This window comes from Cetorhinus maximus, chromosome 35, assembly GCF_964194155.1.
Source record: "Cetorhinus maximus chromosome 35, sCetMax3.hap1.1, whole genome shotgun sequence".
Lineage (NCBI taxonomy): Eukaryota > Metazoa > Chordata > Chondrichthyes > Lamniformes > Cetorhinidae > Cetorhinus > Cetorhinus maximus.
Window position 1 is genome coordinate 3,360,651 of NC_135913.1, and position 19,172 is coordinate 3,379,822.

Consider the following 19,172-nt stretch of genomic DNA (forward strand, 5'->3'; position numbering starts at 1 on the left):
TTGCTCTCTCCCCCACCACGCGCACTTGCTTTGTCTCCCCCCCCACGCGCACTTGCTCTCTCTCCATCCCACGCGCATTTGCTCTCTCCCCCACCACGTGCACTTGCTCTGTCTCCCCCCCCCACACGCACTTGCTCTCTCTCCCATCCCACGCGCACTTCCTCTCCCCCCACGCACACTTGCTCTCTCCCCGTCCCGTGCACACTTGCTCTCTCTCCCCTCCACGCGCACTTGCTCTCTCTCCCGCCCACGCGCATTTGCTCTCTCTCCCGCCCACGCGCACTTGCTCGCTCTCCCCCACACGCGCACTTGCTCTCTCTCCCCCACACGCGCACTTGCTCTCTCTCCCCCCCACGCGCACTTACTCTCTCTCCCCCCCACGCGCATTTGCTCTCTCTCCCCCACACGCACTCGCTCGCTTTCCCCACCACGCGCACTTGCTCTCTCTCCCGCCCACGCGCATTTGCTCTCTCTCCCCCCCACGCGCACTTGCTCTCTCTCCCCCCCACGCGCACTTGCTCTCTCTCCCCCCCACGCGCACTTGCTCTCTCTCCCCCCACGAGCACTTGCTCTCTCTCCATCCCACGCGCACTTGCTCTCTCTCCATCCCACGCGCACTTGCTCTCTCCCCCACCACGCGCACTTGCTCTGTCTACTACCCCCACGCGCACTTGCTCTGTCTCCCCCCCCCAAGCGCACGTGCTCTCTCTCCATCCCATGTGCACTTGCTCTCCCCCACCACGCGCACTTGCTTTGTCTCCCCCCCATGCGCACTTGCTTTGTCTCTCCCCCCACGCGCACTTGCTCGCTCTCCCCCCCACGCGCACTTGCTCGCTCTCCCCCCACGCGCACTTGCTCTCTCTCCCCCCCACGCGCACTTGCTCTCTCTCCCCCCCACGCGCACTTGCTCGCTCTCCCCCCCACGCGCACTTGCTCGCTCTCCCCCCCACGCGCACTTGCTCGCTCTCCCCCCCACGAGGACTTGTTCGCTTTCCGCCCCACGCGCACTGGCTCTCTCTCCCCCCGCGCACTTGCTCTCTCGAGCCCCATGCGCACCTGTTCTCGCCCCCCCATGCGCACTTGCTCTCTCGCCCCCCCCACGCGCACTTGCTCTCTCTCCCCCCCACGCGCACTTGCTCTCTCTCCCCCCACGCGCACTTGCTCTCTCTCCCCCCACGCGCACTTGCTCTCTCTCCCCCCCCAACGCGCACTTGCTCTGTCTCCCCCCAACGCGCACTTGCTCTCTCTCCCCCCAACGCGCACTTGCTCTCTCTCCCCCCAACGCGCACTTGCTCTCTCTCCCCCCAACGCGCACTTGCTCTCTCTCCCCCCAACGCGCACTTGCTCTCTCTCCCCCCCACACACACTTGCTCTCTCTCCCCCCACGCGCATTTGCTCTCTCTCCCCCACACGCACTCGCTCGCTCTCCCCACCACGCGCACTTGCTCTCTCTCCCCACCACGCGCATTTGCTCTCTCTCCCCCCCACGCGCACTTGCTCTCTCTCCCCCCCACGCGCACTTGCTCTCTCTCCCCCCCACGCGCACTTGCTCTCTCTCCCCCCACGAGCACTTGCTCTCTCTCCATCCCACGCGCACTTGCTCTCTCTCCATCCCACGCGCACTTGTTCTCTCCCGCACCGCGCGCACTTGCTCTGTCTACCCCCCCCACGCGCACTTGCTCTGTCTCCCCCCCCCAAGCACACTTGCTGTCTCTCCATCCCACGCGCACTTGCTGTCTCCCCCACCACGCGCACTTGCTTTGTCTCCCCCCCAAGCGCACTTGCTCTCTCTCCATTCCATGTGCACTTGCTCTCTCGCCCCCACGCGCACTTGCTCTCTCGCCCCCCCACGCGCACTTGCTCTCTCGCCCCCCCACGCGCACTTGCTTTGTCTCCCCCCCAAGCGCACTTGCTCTCTCTCCATTCCATGTGCACTTGCTCTCTCGCCCCCCACGCGCACTTGCTTTGTCTCCCCCCCCCATGCGCACTTGCTTTGTCTCTCCCCCACGCGCACTTGCTCGCTCTCCCCCCCACGCGCACTTGCTCGCTCTCCCCCCACGCGCACTTGCTCTCTCTCCCCCCCACGCGCACTTGCTCGCTCTCCCCCCCACGCGCACTTGCTCGCTCTCCCCCCCACGAGGACTTGTTCGCTTTCCGCCCCACGCGCACTTGCTCGCTTTCCCCCCCACGTGCATTTGCTCGCTCTCCCCCCCACGCGCATTTGCTCGCTCTCCCCCCCACGCGCACTTGCTCGCTCTCCCCCCCACGCGCACTTGCTCGCTCTCCCCCCCACGCGCATTGCTCGCTCTCCCCCCACGCGCATTGCTCGCTCTCCCCCCCCACGCGCATTGCTCGCTCTCTCCCCCCGCCCACACGCACTTGCTCTCTCCCCCCCGCCCACTCGCACTTGCTCTCTCTCCCTCCCACGCGCACTTGCTCTGTCTCCCCCTCACGCGCACTTGCTCTGTCTCCCTCCCACGCGCACTTGCTCTCTCTCCCTCCCACGCGCACTTGCTCTGTCTCCCCCTCACGCGCACTTGCTCTGTCTCCCTCCCACGCGCACTTGCTCTGTCTCCCCCTCACGCGCACTTGCTCTGTCTCCCCCTCACGCGCACTTGCTCTCTCACTCACCACACGCACTTGCTCTGTCTTCCCCACCACGCGCACTTGCTCTGTCTCCCCACCACGTGCACTTGCTCTCTCTCCCATCCAACGCGCACTTGCTCACTATCTCCCCCACGCGCACTTGCTCTCTATCGCCCCCACGCGCACTTGCACTCTCTCCCCCCATGCGCACTGGCTCTCTCTCCCCCCGCGCACTTGCTCTCTCGACCCCCATGCGCACCTGTTCTCTACCCCCCGCGCACTTGCTCTCTCGCCCCCCGCGCGCACTTGCTCTCTCGCCCCCCCCACGCGCACTTGCTCTCTCGCCCCCCCACGCGCACTTGCTCTCTCTCCCCCCCACGCGCACTTGCTCTCTCTCCCCCCCACGCGCACTTGCTCTCTCTCCCCCCACGTGCACTTGCTCTCTCTCCCCCCCACGCGCACTTGCTCTCTCTCCCCCCACGTGCACTTGCTCTCTCTCCCCCACACGAGCACTTGCTCTCTCTCCCCCCCACGCGCACTTGCTCTCTCTCCCCCCACGAGCACTTGCTCTCTCTCCATCCCACGCGCACTTGCTCTCTCTCCCCCCCACACGCACTTGCTCTCTCTCCCCCCCACGCGCACTTGCTCTCTCACCACCCCACGCGCACATGCTCTCTCACCACCCCACGTGCACTTGCTCTCTCTCCCCCCACGCGCACTTGCTCTCTCCCCCCCACGCGCATTTGCTCTCTCTCCCCCCCACGCTCACTTGCTCTCTCTCCCCCCGCGCGCATTTGGTCTCTCTCCCCCCCACGCGCACTTGCTCTCCCCCCCACGCGCATTTGCTCTCTCTTCCCCCCACGCGCACTTGCTCTCTCTCCCCCCCACGCGCCCTTGCTCTCTCTCCCCCCCCACGCGCTCTTGCTCTCTCTCCGCCCCACGCGCACTTGCTCGCTCTCCCCCCCACGCGCACTTGCTCGCTCTCCCCCCACGCGCACTTGCTCGCTCTCCCCCCCACGCGCACTTGCTCGCTCTCCCCCCACGCGCACTTGCTCGCTCTCCCCCCCACGCGCACTTGCTCGCTCTCCCCCCACGCGCACTTGCTCGCTCTCCCCCCCACGCGCACTTGCTCGCTCTCCCCCCCACGCGCACTTGCTCGCTCTCCCCCCCACGCGCACTTGATTGCTCTCCCCCCCACGCGCACTTGCTCGCTCTCCCCCCACGCGCACTTGCTCGCTCTCCCCCCCACGCGCACTTGCTCGCTCTCCCCCCCACGCGCACTTGCTCGCTCTCCCCCCCACGCGCACTTGCTCGCTCTCCCCCCCACGCGCACTTGCTCGCGCTCCCCCCCACGCGCACTTGCTCGCGCTCCCCCCCACGCGCACTTGCTCGCTCTCCCCCCCACGCGCACTTGCTCGCTCTCCCCCCCACGCGCACTTGCTCGCTCTCCCCCCCACGCGCACTTGCTCGCTCTCCCCCCCACGCGCACTTGCTCGCTCTCCCCCCCCACGCGCACTTGCTCGCTCTCCCCCCCACGCGCACTTGCTCGCTCTCCCCCCCACGCGCACTTGCTCGCTCTCCCCCCCACGCGCACTTGCTCGCTCTCCCCCCCACGCGCACTTGCTCGCCCTCCCTCCCACGCGCACTTTCTCGCTCTCCCCCCCACGCGCACTTGCTCGCTCTCCCCCCCCTCGCGCACTTGCTCGCTCTCCCCCCCACGCGCACTTGCTCGCTCTCCCCCCACGCGCACTTGCTCGCTCTCCCCCCCACGCGCACTTGCTCGCTCTCCCCCCACGCGCACTTGCTCGCTCTCCCCCCACGCGCACTTGCTCGCTCTCCCCCCCACGCGCACTTGCTCGCCCTCCCTCCCACGCGCACTTTCTCGCTCTCCCCCCCACGCGCACTTGCTCGCTCTCCCCCCCTCGCGCACTTGCTCGCTCTCCCCCCCACGCGCACTTGCTCGCTCTCCCCCCACGCGCACTTGCTCGCTCTCCCCCCCACGCGCACTTGCTCGCTCTCCCCCCCACGCGCACTTGCTCGCTCTCCCCCCCACGCGCACTTGCTCGCTCTCCTCCCATGCCTACTTGCTCTCTCCCCCCGCCCATGCGCACTTGCTCTCTCCCCCACCAACGCGCACTTGCTCTCTCTCCCCCCCACGCGCTCTTGGTCTCTCTCCACTCCCATGTGCACTTGCTTTCTCCACCATCCCACGTGCACTTTCTCTAACCCCGTGTACTCTTGCTCTTCCCCCCCCCACCCCCACGCGCACTTCCTCTCCCCCCCACGCACAGTTGCTCTCTCACCCCCACGCACAGTTGCTCTCTCCCCCCCAAGCACACTTCCTCTCTCCCCCCTCACGCGCACTTGCTCTCTCTCCCATCACACGCGCACTTGCTCTCTCTCCCAAACCACACGCACCTGCTCTCTCTCCCAAACCACGCGCACTAGCTCTCTCTCCCATCCCACGCGCACTAGCTCCCTCTCCCATCCCACATGCACTAGCTCTCTCTCCCCATCCCACGCGCACTAGCTCTCTCTCCCATCCCACGCGCACTAGCTCTCTCTCCCATCCCACGCGCACTTGCTCTCTATCGCCCCCACACACACTTGCTTTCTATCGCCCGCACGCGTACTTGCACTCTCTCCACCCCACGCACACTTTCACTCCCCCCCCGTGCAAACTTACTCTCCCCCCAACGCGCGCTTCCTCTCCCCCCACCACGCACACTTCCTTTCCCCCCTACCATGCGCACTTCCTCTCCCCCCACGCACACTTGCTCTCTCCCTGTCCCGCGCACACTTGCTCTCTCCCCTCCACGCGCATAGCTCTCTCTCCAGCCCAAGGGCACTTGCTCTCTCTCCCCCCACGCTCACTTGCACTCTCTCCCCCCCACGCGCATTTGCTCTCTATCCCCCCACGCGCACTTGCTCTCTATCCCCCCACGTGCACTTGCTCGCTCTCCCCCCTACGCGCATTTGCTCTCTCTCCCCCCACGCGCTCTTGCTCTCTCTCCCCCCCACGCGCTCTTGCTGTCTCTCCCCCAGACGCGCTCTTGCTCTCTCTCCCCCCCCACGCGCACTTGCTCTCTCTACCCCCCACGCGCACCTGCTCTCTCTACCCCTCACGCGCACTTGCTCTCTCACCCCCCCATGCGCACTTGCTCTCTCTTTCCCCCAAGCGCACTTGCTCCCCCTCCCCCCCACGCGCACTTGCTCACTCCCCCCCATGCGCCCTTGCTCTCTATCGCCCCCAGGCACACTGGCTATCTGTCCCCCCCACGCACACTTGCTCTCTCTCCCCCCACGCGCACTTGCTCTCTCTGCCCCCCACGCGCACTTGCTCTCTCTCCCCCCCACGCGCACTTGCTCTCTCTCCCCCCACGCGCACTTGCTCTCTCTCCCCCCACGCGCACTTGCTCTCTCTCCTCCCCACGCGCACTTGCTCTCTCCCCCCCCACGCGCACTTGCTCTCTCTCCCCCCACGCGCACTCGTTTTCTCCCCCCCACCTCGCGCACTTATTTTCTCCCCCCCCCACGCAATCTTGCACTCTCTCCCCCCACGCGCACTTGCTCTCTCTGCCCCCCACGCGCATTTGCTCTCTCTGCCCCCACGCGCACTTGCTCTCTCTGCCCCCCACGCGCACTTGCTCTCTCTGCCCCCCACGCGCACTTGCTCTCTCTACTCCCACGCGCATTTGCTTTCTCTCCCCCCACGCGCACTTGCTCTCTCTCCCCCCCACGCGCACTTGCTCTCTCTCCCCCCCACGCGCACTTGCTCTCTCTCCCCCCACGCGCACTTGCTCTCTCTCCCCCCACGCGCACTTGCTCTCTCTCCCCTACGCGCACCTGCTCTCTCTCCCCCCACGCGCACTTGCTCTCTCTCCCCCCCACGCGCACTTGCTCTCTCTCTACCCCCACGCGCACCTGCTCTCTCTACCCCTCACGCGCACTTGCTCTCTCACCCCCCCATGCGCACTTGCTCTCTCTTTCCCCCAAGCGCACTTGCTCCCCCTCCCCCCCCACGCGCACTTGCTCACTCCCCCCCATGCGCCCTTGCTCTCTATCGCCCCCAGGCACACTGGCTATCTGCCCCCCCCACGCGCACTTGCTCTCTCTCCCCCCACGCGCACTTGCTCTCTCTGCCCCCCACGCGCACTTGCTCTCTCTCCCCCCCACGCGCACTTGCTCTCTCTCCCCCCCACGCGCACTTGCTCTCTCTCCCCCCACGCGCACTTGCTCTCTCTCCCCCCACGCGCACTTGCTCTCTCTCCTCCCCATGCGCACTTGCTCTCTCCACCCCCCACGCGCACTTGCTCTCTCTCCCCCCCACGCGCACTCGTTTTCTCCCCCCCCCTCGCGCACTTATTTTCTCCCCCCCCCACGCAATCTTGCACTCTCTCCCCCCACGCGCACTTGCTCTCTCTGCCCCCCACGCGCATTTGCTCTCTCTGCCCCCCACGCGCACTTGCTCTCTCTGCCCCCCACGCGCACTTGCTCTCTCTACTCCCACGCGCATTTGCTTTCTCTCCCCCCACGCGCACTTGCTCTCTCTCCCCCCCACGCGCACTTGCTCTCTCTCCCCCCCACGCGCACTTGCTCTCCTCTCCCCCCCACGCGCACTTGCTCTCTCTCCCCCCCACGCGCACTTGCTCTCTCTCCCCCCCACGCGCACTTGCTCTCTCTCCCCCCCACGCGCACTTGCTCTCTCTCCCCCCACGCGCACTTGCTCTCTCTCCCCCTACGCGCACCTGCTCTCTCTCCCCCCACGCACACTTGCTCTCTCTCCCCCCAAGCGCACTTGCTCTCTCTCCCCCCAAGCGCACTTGCTCTCTCTCCCCCCAAGCGCACTTGCTCTCTCTCCCCCCAAGCGCACTTGCTCTCTCTCCCCCCAAGCGCACTTGCTCTCTCTCCCCCCAAGCGCACTTGCTCTCTCTCCCCCCACGCGCACTTGCTCTCTCTCGCCCCCACGCGCACTTGCTCTCTCTCGCCCCCACGCGCACTTGCTCTTTCACCCCCCCACGCGCACTTGCTCTTTCACCCCCCCACGCGCACTTGCTCTTTCACCCCCCCACGCGCACTTGCTCTTTCACCCTCCCACGCGCACTCGTTTTCTCCCCCCCCCTCGCGCACTTGTTTTCTCCCCCCCCATGCACTCTTGCTCTCTCTCCCCCCCCATGCATACTTACTCTCTCTCCCGCCACACACACTTGCTCTTCCCCCCCCCGATTCACACTTGCTCTTTCTTCCCCCAGCCACGCTCACTTGCTCTCTCTCCCTCCGACACACTTGGTCTCTCTCCCCCCGACACAATTGCTCTCTCCGCCCCCCATGCACTCTTGGTCCCTCCCCCCACGCACACTTCCTCTCTCTCCACCCCACACTCACTTGCCCTCTCCCCCACACACACACTTACTATCTCCGCCCCCACGCGCACTTGTCTCTCCCCACCATGCACACTTGCTCTCTCCCGCCCCATGCACACTTGCTCTCTCCCGCCCCATGCACACTTGCTCTCTCCCGCCCCATGCACACTTGCTCTCTCCCGCCCCATGCACACTTGCTCTCTCCCCGCCCCATGCACACTTGCTCTCTCCCGCCCCATGCACACTTGCTCTCTCCCCCCATGCACACTTATTCTCTCCCACCATGCACACTTGCTCTCTCCCCCCCACCATGCACACTTGCTCTCTCTCCCCCCCACGCACTCTTTCTCTCCCTCTCCCCACCATGCACACTTGCTCTCTCCTCCCCCACGCGCACTTGCTCTCCCCTCCACACGCGCACTCTTGCTGTCTTCCCCCCCACTCACATTTGCTCTCTCTCCCCCCACACTCTTGCTCTCTCTCCCCCCACGCACAAGTTCGCTCTATCCCCCCACATTCACTTGCCCTTTACCCTCCACACACACTTGCGCTCCCCCTCCCCACGCACACTTGCTCTCCCCTCCCCACGCACACTTGCTCTCCCCTCCCCACGCACACTTGCTCTCCCCTCCCCACGCACACTTGCTCTCCCCTCCCCACGCACACTTGCTCTCCCCTCCCCACGCACACTTGCTCTCCCCTCCCCACGCACACTTGCTCTCCCCTCCCCACGCACACTTGCTCTCCCCTCCCCAGGCACACTTGCTCTCCCTCCCCACGCACACTTGCTCTCCCCTCCCCACGCACACTTGCTCTCCCCTCCCCACGCTCACTTGCTCTCCCCTCCCCACGCACACTTGCTCTCCCCTCCCCACGCACACTTGCTCTCCCCTCCCCACGCACACTTGCTCTCCCCTCCCCACGCACACTTGCTCTCCCCTCCCCACGCACACTTGCTCTCCCCTCCCCACGCACACTTGCTCTCCCCTCCCCACGCACACTTGCTCTCCCCTCCCCACGCACACTTGCTCTCCCCTCCCTACGCACACTTGCTCTCCCCTCCCTACGCGCACTTGCTCCCCCCTCCCCACGCGCACTTGCTCTCTCCCCCCCCTCGCACACTTGCTCTCTCCCCCCCTCGCACACTTGCTCTCTCTCCCCCCACGCGCACTTGCTCTCTCTCCCCCCCACGCGCACTTGCTCTCTCTCCCCCCCACGCGCACTTGCTCTCTCTCCCCCCCACGCGCACTTGCTCTCTCTCCCCCCCACGCGCACTTGCTCTCTCTCCCCCCACGCGCACTTGCTCTCTCTCCCCCATGTGCACTTGCTCTCTCTCCCCCCACGCGCACTGGCTCTCTCTCCCCACCACGTGCAGTTGCTCCCTCTCCCCCCACACGCACTGGCTCTCTCTCCCCCCACGCGCACTGGCTCTCTCTCCCCCCCACGTGCAGTTGCTCTCTCTCCCCCCACGCGCACTGGCTCTCTCTCCCCCCCACGCGCACTGGCTCTCTCCCCTCCCCACGCGCACTTGCTCTCTCCCCTCCCCACGCGCACTTGCTCTTCCCTCCCCACGCACACTTGCTCTCCCCTCCCCACGCACACTTGCTCTCCCCTCCCCACGCACACTTGCTCTCCCCTCCCTACGCAGACTTGCTCTCCCCTCCCCACGCACACTGGCTCTCCCCTCCCCACGCACACTTGCTCTCTCTCCCCCCCCACGCACACTTGCTCTCTCTCCCCCCCACGCACACTTGCTCTCTCCCCCCCATGCACAGTTGCTCTCTCCCCCCCATGCACAGTTGCTCTCTCCCCCCAGGCACACTTGCTCTCTCCCCCCATGCACACTTGCTCTCTCCCCCCATGCACACTTGCTCTCTCCCCCATGCACACTTGCTCTCTCCCCCCATGCACACTTGCTCTCTCCCCCCATGCACACTTGCTCTCTCCCCCCATGCACACTTGCTCTCTCTCCCCATGCACACTTGCTCTCTCCCCCCATGCACACTTGCTCTCTCCCCCCATGCACACTTGCTCTCTCCCCCCATGCACACTTGCTCTCTCCCCCCATGCACACTTGCTCTCTCCCCCCATGCACACTTGCTCTCTCCCCCCATGCACACTTGCTCTCTCCCCCCATGCACACTTGCTCTCTCCCCCCATGCACACTTGCTCTCTCCCCCCATGCACACTTGCTCTCTCCCCCCATGCACACTTGCTCTCTCCCCCCATGCACACTTGCTCTCTCCCCCCATGCACACTTGCTCTCTCCCCCCATTCACACTTGCTCTCTCCCCCCATGCACACTTGCTCTCTCCCCCCATGCACACTTGCTCTCTCCCCCCATGCACACTTGCTCTCTCCCCCCATGCACACTTGCTCTCTCCCCCCATGCACACTTGCTCTCTCCCCCCATGCACACTTGCTCTCTCCCCCCATGCACACTTGCTCTCTCCCCCCATGCACACTTGCTCTCTCCCCCCATGCACACTTGCTCTCTCCCCTCCCAACGCACACTTGATCTCTCCCCTCCCAACGCACACTTGCTCTCCCCCCCACACACCCTTGCTCTCTCTTCCCCCAATGCACACCTATTCTCTCCCCCCACACACACTTGCTCTCTCCCCTCTACGCACACTTGCTCTCTCACCCCCATGCGCATTTATTCTCTCCTGCCCCCACGCTCACTTGATCTCTCTCTTCCCCCCACGCACACCTACTCTCTTCCCCCACACACACACTTGCTCTCTCCCCCCACCACGCAATCTTGCTCTCTCTCCCCCCTCACTCACACTTGCTCTCTCGCCCCCCCAAACACACTTGCTCTCTCCCCCCAACGCACAATTTCTCACTCTCCCCCCACGCTCACTTGCCCTCTACCTGCCAAGCACACTTGCTCTCTCCCCCCCTAACACACTTGCTCTCTCCCCCCACCACAGTCGCTTGCTCTCTCACCACATGCACACTTGCTCTCTGCCCCCCACACACACTTGCTCTCTCTCCCTCCCACACACATTTGCTCTCTCTCCCCGCCACAGGCACACTTGCTCTTTCTCCCCCCACACACACACTTGCTCTGTCTTCCCCCCACACACACTTGCTCTGTCTTCCCCCCACAGGAACACTTGCTCTCTCTCCCCCCACATGCAAACTTGCTCTCTCTCCAGCCCCACGCACACTTGCTCTCTCTCCCCCCGACACGCACGCTTGTTCTCTCCCCACCTACGCACACTTGTTCTCTCCCCCCCATGCACACTTGTTCTCTCCCCCCGACACACACTTGCTCTCTCTCCCCCACCCCGCGCAGTTGCTCTCTCTCCCCCTCCCACGTGCACTCTCTCTCCCCCCCCACTGCCCTCGCGCGCTTGCTCTCTCCCCTTCTTTACCTTTCCTCTACCCCATAATTCCCCGCCTTTGTGCCATGCAGTGGGATTATCTGACTGTTTGTGGGCCCTGGATATTCTCCCCTCACTTTCTCGAGAGAGAGCTCTTATTTGCGATTTGTTCTTACCCTCAGAGAACGTGGGAAACCGAGGAGGAAACCACGGAAGGAGAAAGTGAAACTGGAGACGGTCGAGCAGGTGGAGCCTCCTAAAAGGTAAAGGAAGACACCATTTTCCCCTTTGAGTGAGAAGCACAACATTACATTGCCCCTCATATTGGCCCTCTCCCCCCCCCCCCCCCCCCCCCGCCTCCAATTCCGTTCCTCCTTTGAGCGACCCTCCGCCCAATTTCATTCCCACGTCAGCTGAATGTTGGGGCATTGGGAACAGTTCTCAAACTGCCACTGTTTCAAGGGCATGCAAGAGTGGAGAGGCCCTGTGAGCATTTCGACAAACCTGTGAAGGTAAACGGGCAAGTTGATGAGGCGGTTATGAAAGCATTTGGCGTGCATAGATTTGCTAATCGCGGCTTTGGATAGAAAAGAAACAAGGAAATGCTGCTGAACCTTCACAAATCATTCAGCCCTCAGGGAGAGGATTGTGTAAAAGGGGGCAGGGTAGGCTGATGTTCCCTCTGATTTTTCTCTGCTGTGCACTGCACTGCACCATGCCTTTCAGATCGCTACATAGCCATGCATGCATGAATGTACCTCAGTGGAGATTGGTCAAGGGCCCTAGAGAGGGCAAAAAACAAAGTTTGCCAAGAGGATGTTTGGGACAAAGTGCTTCAGTTAGGGAGAGAGACGAAGGAAATGGCTTCCTAACCAGAGCTCAGAGCTTTACAGTAGCCTGGTTACTGACTCTCCTGCCAGTTGAGGTAACTTTTCATTATTTACTCTGTCAAAGCCTCTCAATTATGGACAGGTCAATTAAATCTCCTTAACCTCCTCTACTGTAAGGAGAACAGCCCCAGTTTCTCAACATACCAGAAAGTCCCCTATTTCTGGTACCGTTCCAGTACTTTCCTCTGCACCATCTTCAAGTCCTTGAAGCCCTCCTGAAGCACGGTGCCCAGAATTGTACTCCGGCTGGGGCATGACTGCTGAATTATACGGCTTTATTACAGCTTCTTTACCTGCTAAATTCCTAGGGGACACCACTCGACGCATCCTGCCAATGTGAGTGCAAACACGTTACCAGTACTTTGTTTCCTCCCCCCTCACCAATTCCCTATCCAAAGCTTCTTTGTTCATGCACCTCCTGTATTAAGCTGCAAAAGGTTTTCTACCATGTCCATTCTTAAAGTGAGCACAAAACCAATTGTATTGGCCTTTGTTAGCCCTTCCGGTTAACTGTTTCTTGCCCTATTTCTGATAATTTCATTTATTCTTGACCCTTTGTTCCCTGGATGTTCCTCTCAACCAACTTTGCAGTTTGGATTCTTTAATTTCCCAACCTTTTTTCTTGTTCCAACACTTCAAGTCCGTACAATAATACGACAGCTGTGGCTTCATAAGCTCTTGCCACATGGCAGGGATGAGGGACTTCAATGACGCAGAGACTGGAGAAGCTGGGATTGTTCTCCTGAGGGCAGAGAAGGTTATGGGGAGATTTGGTCGAGGCGTTCAAAATCATGAAGGGTTTTGTTAGAGTAAATAAGAACAAGTAGTTTGCTATGGCAAGTGGGTCATTACTACAGGTCGTAGGTTTAAAACCATTGGCAAAAGAAATAGAGGGAATGTGATGGGAAATGTCTTTCTGTGGAGACTTGTTGAGATCTGGATTGCACCAACAAGAGTCGCAGAAAGTGGGAATCAGATTCAATCGGAACATTGAAAAGGCAATTGGACGTGTACTTGAAGAGGACTAATTTAAAAGCTTATGGTTAAAACACAGTGTGTGGGACTAAACTGGATATCACTTCCTACTGGCACAATGGGCAGACTGACCCCCCCTGTGCTATAGGTTTGCAGATGACACAAAGCTGGGTGGGAGGGTGAGCTGTGAGGAGGATGTAGAGATGCTTCAGTGTGATTTGGACAAGCTGAGTGAGTGGGCAAATGCATGGCAGATGCAGCATAATGTGGATAGAAGTGAGGTTATCCATTTCAGTCACAAAAACAGGAAGGCAGATTATTATCTGAATGGCTATAAATTGAGAGAGGGGAATGTTCAACGAGACCTGGGTGTCCTTGTACACCAGTTGCTGAAGGTAAGCATGCAGGTGCAGCAGGTGGTAAAGAAGGCAAATGGTATGTTGGCCTTCATAGCCAGAGGATTCGAGTACAGGAACAGGGATGTCTTGTTGCAATTGTACAGGGTCTTGGTGAGACTACACCTGGAATATTGTGTGCAGTTTTGGTCTCCTTATCTGAGGAAGGATGTACTTGCCAAAGAGGGAGTGCAGCGAAGGTTTACCCAACTGATTCCTGGGATGGCGGGACTGACATATGAGGAGAGATTGAGTCGGTTAGGATTATATTCGCTGGAGTTCAGAAGAATGAGGGATAATCTCATATGTTCCCGATGGTGGGGGACTCCAGAACCAGGGGTCACAGTCTGAGGATATGGGGTCAACCATTTAGGACTGAGATGAGGAGAAATTTCTTCACCCAGAGAGTGGTGAGCCTGTGGTATTTGCTACCACAGAAAGTAGTTGAGGCTAAAACATTGTATGTTTTCAAGAAGGAGTTAGATATAGCTCTTGGGGCGAAAGGGATCAAAGGATATGGGGAGAAAGCGGGACCAGGCTATTTAGTTGGATGATCAGCCATGATCATAATGAATGGCGGAGCAGGCTCGAAGGGCCGAATGGCCTACTCCTGCTCCTAGTTTCTATGTAAGATCCTGTGATTCCTTGACCATGTGTAGTTTGCATAATTACATGGCTGACGCCTCATCCCTTCAATCTTTGACAGGAGGCCACGGAGATCCAAAGAAGACAGAGGCCCTCGCCAACCCAAAAAGCGGTAAGTCTGGCACGGGGCAGTGACTGACATATAACCCGGTTACGGAAGCTTCAACATTGGGGAGTTCCAACATAAGACTGGTTGAAGTTTCTCACAAAACATATTCGTTCTAGTTAAGGGGAGGGTGGGGGAAGTGGGTGCGGGCTGCAAGAGAAGCTGGGCCTTCCGGTAAAACGAAGCTGGGGAGCGAGCGAATGCCCTGGTCTAACTGCTCCCTCCTCTGTCTCAGGAAGAAGCCTCCTATCCAGTACGTGCGCTGTGAGATGGAAGGCTGTGGAACTATCCTCGCCAATCCAAGGTATCTGCAGGTCAGTGCAAACTTGATCCGTTTGGCACACTTCATTCTTTTTATGCACCTTTTTTTTTTAAATCAAGTATCTTTGCAGACTCTTGACCCTCTGTATCATCCTGAGCCAGAGTCGGGTTAGACTGTGCAGCGTTACTCACATTTAGAATAGGGTTAAACTAGACTGTGCTACTTGGATCTAGAATAGGGTTAAACTCTTCAGTGTTACGGTGTCCTAACGTACTAAATTGTGTGTTGACCTTCTGATCTAGAATGTGGTTAAACTGTGTTCTTTCACTCTGATCTAGAATGTGGTTAAACTGTGTTCTTTCACTCTGATCTAGAACGTGGTTAAACTGTGTTCTCTCTGTGATCTAGAATGGGGTTAAGTTGTGTGCTGCCACTTCGACCTAAAATAGGGTTAAACTGTGCACTCTCACACGTCTAGAAAAGGGGTTAAGGGGCACAGTGTAAATAGAAAATGTTTGAAACACTCAGCAGCTCTGGCAGCATTGTGAAGAGAGGAACAGGCTTAATGTTTCAGCTCAAGGACCTTTCTTCAGAGCTCCTTAAACTTGAACCAGAACTCTAGTCCTTGACATGGATGTTAACTCCATTTCTTTCCTGGTGGAAGCTGCCAGACCAGCATTTACTGTTTTTATTTCAGATTTCCAGCATCGCAGGATTTTACTTTTGTTAAATTGTATAGTGCTGCTGTGATCTAGAATAGAATTAAATTGTGTTATAGCTCTGACCTAGACGAGGGTTAAATTGCTGTGTCACTCGGATGGTGTTAAACTGGACCCTGTTAGTTTGATCTAGAATAGGGTTAGATAGTACAGTGCCACTCACATCTAGATTGAGGTTCATCTGCAATGTTGCACTGAACTAGAGTATGGTTAAACAGTGCAGTGTCACTCTGAATCAGAATAGGGTTAAACTGCAGTATCAATCTGATCTAGAATTGTGTTAAACGGTGCGCTGTTACGCTAATCTAGAAAAGTTTTGAACTGCAGTGTGACACTGATCTAGAATAAGGTTCAAATGTACACTGGCACTCTGATCTAGCATGGGGTTAAACTGGGCTCTGTTTCTGATCAGAATAGGGTTAGCTGGTGCAGTGTCATTCCAAATAGAATAATTTTAAACAGTGCAGTGTCACTCTGATCTAGAATGTGGTTAAACAGTGCAGTGCCATACTGATCTAGAATCAGGTTAAATTGGGCTTGGTTAGTCTGATCTAGAATGGGATTAAACAATATTACTTTGATCTAGGACAGGGTTGAACTGTGCATTGAAACTCAGATTTATAACAGGGTTAAACCGTGTGGTGTTACTCTAATCCAGGATAAAGCTACATTGTGCACTATGACTTGGATCTAGAATAGGGTTTAACTGTGCACTGTCACCCTGATCTATGTATGATCCCACTGAGAACATTAAACCGACGAGAAAGCTAATGGTCAAGATTTCACTTTTTATGGTTTTTGCTTGAACAATCAAACCAAAATCAACATAATTTAAACAGGAATTGCCAGACAAATCACAGTCACTGTGTATTATAAATTACACATTGAATAGCATGTACATCGAAAATAGATTTTCAGGATTTACCAGGTAGCCCACTCAGCATATATGGCACCAACTTCAGCCATAAAGCCCTTCAAAGCTCTGAACTTCCTCGATAGAATTCCAGCTTCACTTCATTGTGGATTTAGCTACCGAACCTCATCGGATAGCAGCTGCCAACCAATCCGAGTTCCACGGGCACCGTTTTCACCAAAATGGCGCACATCTCCGGAACCACCTCAGCTCCGCTCATGATGGTGTTGATCTACCAGCATTACCTTTATCCAGCCCCTCTGGTGACAACCCCTGTGCACTGTACGGTCAAGTATGGTCAGTCAATTACTTTAAGGAACAAAAACGGCTGCAACAACCTTGTTGCCAGCTCCTGGATCCAACTTTTATTTTCTTCAGCCTCCCTGCAGTGCGCCGCTGAACTATCTGAGCTCAGATGGCCCTGTGTCTTTTACCTGGTTTCAGCCAGCTTCAGTTTCAACAGAAACCCGAGGTTTTCTCTTTCAGTTTCAGTTTCCATAGAAACCTGAAGGTTCAGTTCCCTTTTCAGTTAGCACCTGACTCACCAGAAAAAATTACCAGCTTTGAAACCAGGGTCAGCGCAACCAGTAGAACTTGTAACGCGTCATCTGTTCAGCCAATAGCTTACACAAGCTCCCCACACTGGTCCCTCAAACGGAGTCTGTCACATCTAGAATAGGGTTAAACTCTGAGCTGTCATTTTCACTGAGAATGGGGTTAATCTGTACACTGGCACTCTGATCCAGAAAAAGGAATAACCATGCAGTGTTACTCGTGTGACAGTGATTGCGGTGACACTAGTCTCCTTATCATGGTTACACCAGTCTTTGCCTATGAAAAGTGAATCATGGTTACACTAATCTCTCCCTGTGAGATAGAGAGTTGTGGTTATACTAGTTACTTTTTGTGTGATAGTGAATTTGGTGATACGAGTCTCTCATCATGGGCTGGTGGGTTGTGGCTACACCAGCCTCCTCACGTGATGGTTGTGTCACACTAATCTTGTCCCTCGCGATGGTGACGGTGACTGTCATCCTCTTTTCAGCACCACATGAGGTATCAGCACATGCTAAAGAAGAAGTACGTCTGTCCACACCCATCCTGCGGGCGCCTCTTCCGACTTCAGAAACAGCTGCTACGGCACACAAAGCACCACTCAGGTACGTGCCAGCAATCGGTGTGTGCTGATTGGTAGGGGTGATGATGTTGGGCAAGGGGAGGGGTTGCCAGGGTTCATTGTGTGGTTTGTGCCTGCATTCAGTGTCAGACCCTGTCATCAGATCTGCATTCAGATTCTATGTCCAAAAGCAAAGTATACATGGCAAAGCGCATGTTGCAGACTTTAGTCCAATACACTTCAATAATCATAACACGTTCTAACAAACTCAACACACGCACGGACTCCCTTTTCCGCCCCCATCACAGCTGGAAACCGGTTCTTACGAATATACTTAAGCCTTTCCCTAATTCGTAAGACCTGCCCTTATACAACTAGAGCTTGCACTACATTATGACAGGATTTTTTTTTTTATTCATCCATGGGATGTGACCGTCGCTGGCTAGGCCGGCATATATTGCCCATCCCTAATTGCCCTCGAGAAGGTGGTGGTGAGCTGCCTCCTTGAACTGTTGCAGTCCATGTGGTGCCGGTACACCCACAGTGTGGAGGGATTGAATGTTTGCGGATGGGGTGCCGATCAAGCAGGCTGCTTTGTCCTGGATGGTTTCGAGCTTCTTGAGTGTTTTTGGAGCTGCACTCATCCAGGCAAGTGGAGAGTACTCCATCACATTCCTGACTCGTTCCTTGTCGATGGTGGACAGGCTTTGAAGAGTCAGGAGGTGAGTTACTCACCGCAGGATTCTTAGCCTCTGACCTGCTCTTGTAGCCACAATATTTATATGGCTAGCCCAGTTCAGTTTCTGGTCAATGGTAACCCCTCAGGCTGTTGATTGCAACATGAACGAGCTGCCCCCTCACTAATGTCTGGATCCTTGTGTCAAAATTGGGAGAGCTGTCTCACAGACTAGTCAAGCACAGCCTGACATAGTATTGCTTACTGTATTTCACCTTGCAGCCAATGCCCAAGACGCCTCCATCACCATCCCCAGGTACATCCTAACTTCAGGCCCGTGATGCGTCACGGCATTAGGTCAAACATGGACATGGAAGCCACCTACCACCCTCCCCCGGCTGATGAATCAGCGCTCCTCCATGTTGAATACCGCTTGGAAGAAGTACTGAGGGTAGCAAGGGTGGGGGACTTAATGCCCATCACCAAGAATGGCCGGGTAGCACGACTACTGACCAAACTGGCTGAACCCTGAAGAACATACATGTCAGATTTGGCCTGTGGCATATCGTGAGAGAGTCAACATGAGGGGAAAACCAACGTGAACGGATCCCCATGAATCTACCTGTTGCAGATGCTTCTGCCCATGATGGTATTGGCAGGGATGGCTACCCCACAGACGCTATGGAGATGAAGTCCTGTCTTCACATTGAGGGCACTCTCCTTCATGGTTGCACTGTCACTGTGCTAGGAGAAGGTGATGGCGTAGTGGTATTGTCACTGGACTAGGAATCCAGAGACCCAGGGTAATGCTTTGGGGACGACAGATGGTGTAATTTGAATTCTGTAAAAATCTGGAATTAAAAGTCTGATGATGACCATGAAATCATTGTCGATTGTTGTGAAAGCTCATCTGGTTCACTAATGTCCCTTAGGGAAGGAAATCTGCCATCCTTACCTGGCCTACATGTGACTCCAGACCCGCAGCAATGGGGTTGACTCTGAAATGGACTAGCAAGCCACTCAGTTGTAAAAAACCGCTCCAAAGCCACAAAAATAAATGAAACTGGATGGACCACCTGACATTGACCAAGGCACTGGAAACGACAACGGCAATCTTAGCCCTATCGACCCTGCAGAGTTCTCCTTACTAACACCTGGGGGCTAGTGCCAAAATTGGGAGAGCTGTCTCACAG

At 57.8% G+C, this 19,172-nt stretch overlaps 1 protein-coding gene across 7 annotated transcripts in view; it reads left to right on the forward strand.

Annotated features, from left to right (window-relative positions):
* LOC144672011 (uncharacterized) overlaps positions 1 to 19,172 on the forward strand; it is an 81,297-nt gene that overhangs the window by 54,293 nt on the left and 7,832 nt on the right. For all 7 annotated transcript variants that reach the window (XM_078533945.1, XM_078533944.1, XM_078533943.1 and 4 more), the window contains 4 exons: positions 11,464 to 11,544; positions 14,248 to 14,298; positions 14,528 to 14,606; positions 17,232 to 17,346. In XM_078533945.1, coding sequence (XP_078390071.1) covers positions 11,464 to 11,544; positions 14,248 to 14,298; positions 14,528 to 14,606; positions 17,232 to 17,346 — 326 coding nt within the window. The remainder of the gene's footprint in view (positions 1 to 11,463; positions 11,545 to 14,247; positions 14,299 to 14,527; positions 14,607 to 17,231; positions 17,347 to 19,172) is intronic.